The following is a 9,857-nucleotide window of genomic DNA, read 5'->3' as shown; positions in this document are numbered from 1 at the left end:
CACCTGAGACAGTTCTCACACGGGATGATTCCCAAGGACTGTCTGCTAGCAGCACTTACAGCAACTAAAGAAATGAGTCCTTCAGTCCTAAAGTGGGATGTGAGCAGCACATCACGGCTCACTTCAAGAAGTATGTTAATTCCTTATTCTAACATTCTCATCTTGACTGTTCTACTCAAGTGATTAAACAGAAGAACACAGTAAGCTATGGAGAAAAAAGGGAATTTGGTTTATACAAAATTACTTAAATCCTCTGAGCCTTGGTTCCTTTGTCTGTAAAACGAACTGTATAATACATTTTATAACACATCTTTTGTCTATAAAATGAGTTACTATGACCATTGAATAAATATTGTTTGCAAAGAGGTTGTCATATAGTAGGTACTCAATACATGGAAATTCCATTTTTTTTTATTTTTGGAAAGGCTCTTGTTCTACCCAGTTTTCTTTCATTTTGTCTTTAAAGATTTTCTTAATACCTCATAATTCTAGAGTCCAGTAGCCCAAGGACACTCTCTCTAGTTGTAGGACACATTGATGGCTGCCTACCCAACTCATTCCCTGCTTCCTAACAGTCCTGGTTTTACCCAGGTATAATCCCAGATAAAATAGGGACACCTGATTAGTTTAAGCAAACCCCAGCTGATCTGCAGATGGAGATGTGGCATTAGCTGGCCTAACCAGACTAAAGGGAAGGACACAGCTCTGATTACCACTAGCAGCCATCACGTGGCTCCAAAAGGACCCAGCTTTAGAGACACTGACACCAAGGATGCCAGAATGAACTATGAACAGATGTTGGACTTCGATGCCATCATTGAGCTGTTGATTGTAAAGTGCCTGAAATCACCCTGACAACTTGTGAAATAATAAATTTACTGTTAAGCCAATTCGAGTTCAATTCATTATCACTTAATAGCCAAAAGCTTTCTAAATGATTCAATAGTACATCTTATTAAACCTACAAAAAAAAATCATGTTTACTCACATTGTTTTATTCTCATCTACTTTATCCTTGAGGGCAAATGTTATTTTATTATTATGTTGCTTTTTTTTTATTTTTATTTTTTATTTGGTTGAGCCAGGTCTTAGTTGCGACAGGCAGGCTCCTTAGTTGTGGCTCCAGGGCTCCTGAGTTGCGGGGCTTGCCAGCTCCTTAGCTGCAGGCACACGGGCTCCTTAGTTGTGGCATGCATGTGGGATCTATTTCCCTGACCAGGGATCGAACCCAGACCCCCTGCATTGGGAGCTCGGAGTCATCCACTGCGCCACCAGGGAAGTCCCATTGTTGCATATTGCTTTATATAGATTCTAAGTCTTGGGTTGCTTTGTACCCATCTCTTCTACATGTTCATGGCCCAGGACCCTTAGAAAACCCTAACTTTTACATAAAATGTTTCTTTGTTCTGAATGTCTTGCTTGAATTATTCATTAATGGGCTGTTAAAGCTGCTTTTATATTTTGTTAAGACTAGGCATTCTGAGAATATGCTTCTAAGCCAGCACCTCACATAGTCTCCTAACTGCTCACGTGGCCTTGATAATAAATACTGTCTTTTCCACAAGCCTAACATACCTTCCTCTGACAACAAAAGTAGATGTGCTTTCCTTTCTTGTTTGGAAACTCATCTTAAAGGACTAGCCAGAAAGTTGCTGCTTGCTTGGTGAATACCTCGAACCTCATTTGCAAACAGAAATAACTGGATCCAGGTCTGGTGACAAGCTTTAGCTACAGTTGAGTCATCTTGGTGCTCTGTTATTCTGATGACCTGTCTTCTACAAATCCTGTAGTTAAGAGTTTTATAAAAGAGAAAATATTTTGAACGCATTAAGTGATTGATATAATTCTCTTTAAGGGAAGGCAGCATTTCCTTCAAAGGCTGTCAGTCACGTCAAGGGGAAAATGAAAAAAAAAAAAAAATACAAGAATGTAATGGGAACTGCTTATAATTTAACCATTTGAAACTGCAGCATGTAAACTGACTTCAGAATCCAGAAAGCTCATCTAAAGAAACTCAACATACCCTGGAAAATGCAATATGCAAAGCTGTTCAACATCAACAAATTTAAGAGTTCAAATTAAGAATAAAGTATAAAAGAATGCAACTATTTCTGTCAAAGTTTAACATTGTATTTTGATTAAATGAAAGAATGTTCATAAGCTCTGAGTAGGTATACTTAACTTTTAAGCTTATACATTTTAAACAAGAGAGGCAAGGCACAGTACATTTTTATTCTGCATGGTTAATATACAAAATATCCCCACTTCCCTTGAGAAACAGTATCATATCTAAAACATACTTTGATGAACACTGAATATTGAAATAGTATACAGTTGTTCCTCAGAATCCTGGGGTGGGGGGTACTGGTTCCAGGACGCCCCCCTCCCCTCACACACACGCACGGATATCAAAATTCAAGGATGCTCAAGTCCCCAACAGTAGGCCCTCAGTATACGGAGGGCTGCTGTATGACACTATATAAATGGATTGAATAGAAGTGAACACAAATACATATTCTTCAACTTTTCAATATTCTAAGAGTATACCACAGCACTGATAACATGAAGAAAAATGTCTGGATTTCTTTTTAAATTCAAAATTCTTCTGGTTGATCTCCACTGAGGGGCCTTAGAGGTGAAAACGTAATCAGGTTACCACCAAAGGGAATGTGTCTGGTATGTTCTTGATGTCTTCTTTCCACCTGAGTGAATGTATTACTGCAGTTTAGGCCTGGCTAGAGAATAAATTTAGAGAAGTCACTAAAGTAACCATCAAGAGTTTCACCAATTAAGTTTTCAACATTGCAAATTAGTAATGGATTAATTAATAATATAAATGATATTTCTTATACACAATAAAAAATTATTAATAACATGATCATGCTACTTTCCATGGATCTAATTTCAAATATACATTTTTTTTTAATTGAAAAGTATATTAGGAATATATGCCTTAAAAGGTGATTAGTAATATGTAAATGGACTTCAGCAACGTATGCAGGATGAATAAAACTGAGGCCACTTATGCAGATTCCACAAATCCTAATCCATATAATTGTACTTAATAGGTCTTTTACTAGTGTGATCCTGCTGGGATCCTTTTCTTTGTTCCCTCTCAAACCCTACTTCAAGTTCAAATGATGCACAGAGCTAGTAATAATGTGGGTCTAAAATAGACAGGTGGACCTATTAAAAAAAAAAAATCCAAAAATATAGATAATATATGATAACTGTGAAGCAATTTTAATATTACTAATGTATCAAAAATAGAATATTATGATTAACATCCAGATTTACTTATAATACCACATATTATCAGAACCAATCATTCAGAATTCAGCTCTGAGAACAAGTTTAATCAGGTTTATATAAATTGGCCTTATGCTGAAATCCCTGTCCTTCTAGGTCTCAGCCTAGGATTAAAGATGGCTAAGACTGGGACTTCCCTGGTGGCACAGTGGTTAAGAATCCGCCTGCCAATGCAGGGGACACAGGTTCGAGCCCTGGTCTGGAAAGATCCCACATGCCGCCGAGCAACTAAAGCCTGTGAGCCACAACTACTGAGCCTGTGCTGTAGAGGCCGTAAGCCACAACTACTGAGCCCACGCGCCTAGAGCCCGTGCTCTGCAACTTACAACGAAGAGTAGCCCCTGCTCGCCACAACTAGAGAAAGCCCGCGGGCAGCAATGAAGACCCAATGCAGCCAAAATAAATAAATAAATAAATTAATTAATTTTTTTTTAAAAAAAAGAAGGCTTCAACTGGGACTTCCTAGTGGTGCAGTGGTTAAGAATCTGCCTGCCAATGCAGGCGACACAGGTTCAAGCCCTGGTCCGGGAAGATCCCACATGCCGCGGAGCAACTAAGCCTGTGAGCCACAACTACTGAGCCTGCATGCCTAGAACCCATGGTCTGCAACAAGAGAAACCACCACAATGAGAAGCCTGCGCACTGTAACGAAGAGTAGCCCCTGCTCACCACAACTAGAGAAAGCCCGTGTGCAGCAACGAAGACCCAATGCAGCCAAAAATAAAATAAATAAATTTATTTTAAAAATAAATAAATAAAGAAGGCCAAGACTAAGAACGAACAGTGTGGTCGCAGTAACACATTCCATTCAGCTCCTGAGATGCAGCCAGCCCAGAAGGCTGAATACAAAGAAGGCATCTTTGAGAGATAATAAAAGTCAACATATTCAGAGGTCCTTAAGGAATTAGTGGCTTAAGGAAGCCAAGCATTTGCCAGGCTTCATGAGGTTAACAAAAATTGTTTCTGTTTGATCCTACATTTGCCTTAATGAATTTTTTATATTCTGAGATCGAAGATGAGCAAACCAAAGCCACTCCCTGATTCATTTTAGCAACTGGTCCTGGAAAATTTCAAGGTAAGGTTATAAACCAGAGTTGTTGACCATGGCCACATGTTAGAATCGCCTAATGAACGACCTAATTCAGATCATTGAAATAAAAATATCTGGCAGTAGGGCTGAAAGCCAATGCAGTAAACACTTAGTAGGCAAGACAGCACTATTCCATTCATGCCCTACTATTCAGTACCAGCACCCATGAATGCGAATCAGACAGCTCTGCCTAAAGAGGAATTTATAGTTAATAAGGGAAATAGATTTCTGAAAGTACAATATGTTTTAGGAATACAGTATCATTTATTCATATTATACTCTTTTTTTAAAAAAATTATTTATTTATTTATTTTGGCTGTGTTGGGTCTTCGTTGCTGCGCGCCGGCTTTCTCTAGTTGCAGCAAGTGGGGGCTACTCTTCATTGCAGTGTGCGGGCTCCTCATTGCGGTGGCTTCTCTTGCTGCAGAGCACGGGCTCTAGGCGTGTGGGCTTCAGTAGTTGCAGCACGTGGGCTCAGTAGTTGTGGCTCACGGGCTCTAGAGCACAGGCTCAGTAGTTGTGGCGCATGGGCTTAGTTGCTCCGCGACATGTGGGATCTTCCCGGACCAGGGATCGAACCTGTGTTCCCTGCACTGGCAGGCGGATTCTCAACCACTGCGCCACCAGGGAAGCCCTATTCATATTATACTCTTAATAAGAGATTCAATGTGTGCACTGTATGCATTGTGCACCTGTGCCTATACAGAAATTAACATGCAAGAGATGAGAGCTTTTACAGGAAGGCTTCACAGATGGGCAAATGTTTGAACTAGATTTAGAGGCAAGAGGTCACTAAAAGTAAAGGCTGGGGAGCTTCCAAATAAAATAGCAGGACTTAAATATAGTAATCTAAAAGAACTAGAATGAAAATAAGCGATGACTGAAGGTAGGACAGACATTATCTCCCCAACTGTAAGCTTCAAAAGGGTAGAAACCTTGCATTATATTTTTCATACATCACTGAGAACTACCCAGCATAATCCAAGCTACATATTAGATATTCAAGTATTCAACCACTTTGTCACAACAAATTTGATACATACACCATATAGAGAATTAAATCTTCAGAGTTTAATACTAAAGCACACTATATTTTAAAGCATTAATATCACTTAATACAAGTTTTCCCATTTTGAGAAAAAATGAATAAAAGTGGATTTCAGAGTAAATAAAACAATGACAAGATGTAAACTTTGCACATAAATTGAAAAGTGAGTAATATTCATTTTATAAAACAAATCTGGAATATAAAGAACTTTTCAAATCAAGGTGGAAAACTTACTGAATCAAGAAGATGGCATTCAGTAGTGAGACTTTTATTATCAAATAGTACTGAAAAACAAAAAGGAATAATTTTTAACTTTTAAAGTAATATTCTCGCAGTTAAGGGTTGTTAGAAATGGACAAAGCCTTGAAAGATGAAAAATTCCATACGTCATATGCTAAGAAAAATATGGATCATCTTATGCTACAATATTTTTTAAATGTAGTTAAATTTCTTTGTAAAATTCTCATCCTTAATTTCAGTATAAAAAAAGGCTTCTATAAATAAATCTCATGCTTGTAATTTAAAGGTACCCAAAAGATGCTAGAAGAACATAGCTGAGTGCCTTAAATGTCTGACCAAGGTTATAATGTTTATTTTGCCTTAGACCCCAGCCAGAAGAGCACCATGCAGTAGCAGATGAAAACAGTAGGTGAAACCATCACACATTATATTATAACAAAAATACAAGAGCCATTTCCTACTGAACAATCACAACACAGTAGGTAGGAAAAGGCATTAGGGCAGAAAAAAAGGGTGTTTTGAAGAAAGGTTTGAGGATGTTTGATGGAAAAGAAGAGAACTAAAAAAACTTCAGGGAATTTTTCTGAGTCTTCACAAACAACAAAGGATCCCACATAGTTAGGTCTAATGTAAAGGGCTGCTGATATCCAATATGGATTAATATCTGTTGTTGATTTTTAATGGGTCTACCTCAAAAGGTTTGTGTGGATAGTAGGGTACCACAACACAAACTAATTCTCACAAGATATTTACTGCAAGTGTCCAATTTCTCAACCTTCATTCTTGGAAACTGTATCCCGAAGTGTTTATAATAATCTATACTTCAGTCCAAGTTCATTTATTTAACAAAGCCTCATTTAAATACATTAAAAGACTTTACCTGACTGAGAAATTTTTGTTTCTTCTTCCTGTGAGATGTTATTTTGTGATGGTACATTTTTTTCAGGGCTAATCATCAAAACATCCTGTGCTGTAACTGAATTTAGTTCCATTCCATACACAACATCTGAAATTTCTTCCTTTCTGTTAGTATTAACATCATCTGCCACTTTGCCAGCAAGGAGAGCCAAATTCATTCTTTCACTAGGTAAACAATTTATTTCAAAGTTTATCTTATTTACATCCTGGAAGTAAAAATGTTATTACATTTAATTACCCAGAATTGAAATAAACAGAAAAAGTCTTATTGCTATTAAAAATAAGAAATAATAGAAGGATGACATTCTGAGCACAAGCTAAGGAACACTGTAAATCCTACTACCTTGCTTCTTGAACAATTAGATCAGATAATATTACAGCAATAGTATAAATGAAGGAAAGTTTCTCAGCAAGTACCAACAGTTCAGCTCAGAGATTGGCAAACATTCCATGTGATGGGCCAGGTAGTACAGTTGACCCTTGAACAACATGGGTTTGAACTGCGAGGGCCCACTTATACACAGAATCTTTACAATGGTAAATACTACAGGATCTGTGGTTGGTTGAACCCACGGATGCGGACCCACAAATATGGAAGAACCAAGTATAAGGGGTGCACCAACTCTAAGTTATACGTGGATTTTTGACTGTGCAGAGGGATGGCACCCCCCTCATGCTGTTGGTTCAGCTATAAATATTTTAGGCTTTGTGATCCAAAGAGTCTCTGCACAAACACGAACACTCTACCGTTGTATTTTGAAAGCAGCCAGATACAATACATAAACAAATGACTGTGGCTGTGATACCATAAAACTTTATTTACAAAAATAATCTTGATGTGAGCTGAAAACCAAATTGGCACTATGATCTCAAACAAGCCAAAGGTCTTTGAAATAAGAACTATCATTTCATATGACTGCTTTAGATTTCCAATGGAAATTCCAGAGGTTGTTTATGGAGTTACTATATATAATGATATGAATAGATAACATACTGGGCTATCTAATGCACTGGAATAGGACTTACATGGTTTACTTCAATTAAATCTTGTAATCCAGGACACTTAGCATCTTCTACTATGCTGTTCCTGAAAAAGAAAAAAGCAGCATTGTACTCAGATAATTAAACATTTTGCTATCTTTTGTCTTGTGTTTTGAGACTCTCCTTTATGGGTCAAAGATGGAGCCTCATCCAAGATCAGGCCTGATCCAAATAGATTAGTTTCGGATGACAGCTACTGCAGGATGGCCTTACAAACCAAAGGCATTTTCCTCGGAAAGCTCACAAGCCTGTGACCATGCTGGTCAGTCTACTGGCAATCTTTTGAACCTCAGCCAAATCCAGAGCCACATACTAGAGAAAGCCAGGAAAAAGCTTACTTCTGGGGGATTAAAGCATCAACTCAATTATTGTATGGCTGGAGTTGCCTACATTTACTTGTTAGCTAGTTATAGCACAATATATTCTAATCCTGAAGTTCTTAACTTGCATTTTACTAGAAACATCTGTCTCAACCTCTTGGAGTCATTTCAAAATATGTATATATACTCTATTTTTCTGGTTTTCAGCTTCACTTTGCCTTCATTGTACGAAGTTGTTTATTTGTAAGATGCTCTTTCAGGACTATTATCGGAAATAAAGTAAAAAAATTTTTTAAAGAGTACTTGTAATATCACTTAAAAACAATTTTGGATCTTCTTAGTACAAGATAATGAACTACAGGGTATACAAATTAAAGTAACTTGCATTTAAGAAATGACCATAAATTGGTATTTTATAATCCACAGATTTCTAAAACATCTAAAATATTTTAATCCCTACAAAGGCTAAATATACTTTAGTTTATACTGACAACTAGAAATTTTATAACTTGTTCCATGAAATATTTAAAAAGAAAAACTTTCATTTGTTTCCCCATTGAAATAGTCAATGCATAGGGTGTTCTTTATTTTTTGACAGCCTTGTTTGGTGTGACGGCAGAATATTCAATGCTGTCCCATCTCCAGATTAATAATAAATCCAACAGTCCTATCTTGGCTCCAGACTACAATTTTATTTCCTACTTAAAGTATCTTTTTCCTATCATATTTCTGGTACATTTATGTTCCACGAACAAGGACTATATAGGTAATTTTGATGCATCTGTGCAGAGGCAGTACTATGTAGCATAAAGAATGTAGGTAACATCCACTCCCACCAACTGTAAGCTGAATTTGGGTAAGTTACTAACTTTTCAAGTTTCCTCATTTTTAAAAAATGGAGATCTAGTACCTAACATGGTTGTTTCGAGGATTAAATGAGATAATATATGATAGGAACCTTGAACAATGTCCAGACCATAGTAATTGTTCAGTACATATTAGCTCCCCCTTCTCTCACTCTGCCATCTGTCAAGTCAGCAACCTCAAGGTACTTTCTATAATGGCTGGTACAAAAGTGCCTACCTCTCAACAACCCTCCAGGGAGGTATCAGCACTGTTTTGTGGATGATGAAACTGAAGCTTAGTGAGTTAATTAAACTGGTCCTGAAGTTTCATAGCTAGTATGTCATAGAGCTGGTTTTGAGCTCAGATCTGTCAAGCACCAAAGTTTCAGGCCGTTTATCAACAAAGAACACTATATTACTTCTTTTCTTCTTGGTTCTGCAGCATTTACTTTGCCCATCTAGATATGACCATTTACCAATCTGAAATCTGAAGCCCTAATTTCCTCATTTATAAAACAGAAGTATTGCCTATATGTTACAGGGTCATTGTGAAATTTAATAAACAATACATATCTTGCATACTTAACCAGGTTAACAATCTGAAATGGTATTTAATGTCTGCATCTGTTAAACTCTTAATAATAACATATTAAAGAAATACCTGTTTCCAGAAATATCTGAAATCAAAGTCTTATCAACATGTTCACTTTTGGTACCCTGAGGATCAGGATTCTCTGGTGATGTAGTTTGTCTTAGAACGCCCATCTCAGCCCTGCTCTCAGACGCAGCTTTGCTGACAGACTTAGGTATTCTAAGTCTTTGAGAAAGACATTCAGAAGAAAGTCCTAGAAGATGAGAGAAATCATCTTAATACCAAAAAGCTCTTTCATTCATTTTTCATTATAACTAGGAAGACAGTGCAAATTCTTCCTATTCCCCTACCTTTCTCCTATAAAATAATGTTTGTTAAAGTCAATGCCTGGGACTTTCAGTTAAAGATAGTACTGAATACACACACTAAACTGCTTCCTCTTGACATCCCACTA

The 9,857-nt window shown here is 37.1% G+C and overlaps 1 protein-coding gene across 1 annotated transcript in view; it reads right to left on the bottom strand.

The window, feature by feature from the left end:
* Positions 1-2,213: 2,213 nt before the first annotated feature.
* Positions 2,214-9,857, bottom strand: part of DLGAP5 (DLG associated protein 5) — a 42,377-nt gene continuing 34,733 nt past the window's right edge. The window contains exons 15-19 of the mRNA XM_068545195.1: positions 9,473-9,656; positions 7,632-7,692; positions 6,568-6,811; positions 5,682-5,731; positions 2,214-2,735 (exon numbers count right to left, since the gene is read on the bottom strand). Of these exons, the coding sequence (XP_068401296.1) occupies positions 2,595-2,735; positions 5,682-5,731; positions 6,568-6,811; positions 7,632-7,692; positions 9,473-9,656 (680 nt within the window). The 3' untranslated portion in view covers positions 2,214-2,594. The remainder of the gene's footprint in view (positions 2,736-5,681; positions 5,732-6,567; positions 6,812-7,631; positions 7,693-9,472; positions 9,657-9,857) is intronic.

This window comes from Eschrichtius robustus, chromosome 1 (assembly GCF_028021215.1).
Source record: "Eschrichtius robustus isolate mEscRob2 chromosome 1, mEscRob2.pri, whole genome shotgun sequence".
NCBI lineage: Eukaryota > Metazoa > Chordata > Mammalia > Artiodactyla > Eschrichtiidae > Eschrichtius > Eschrichtius robustus.
This window is presented reverse-complemented; position numbering and strand designations above follow the sequence as displayed.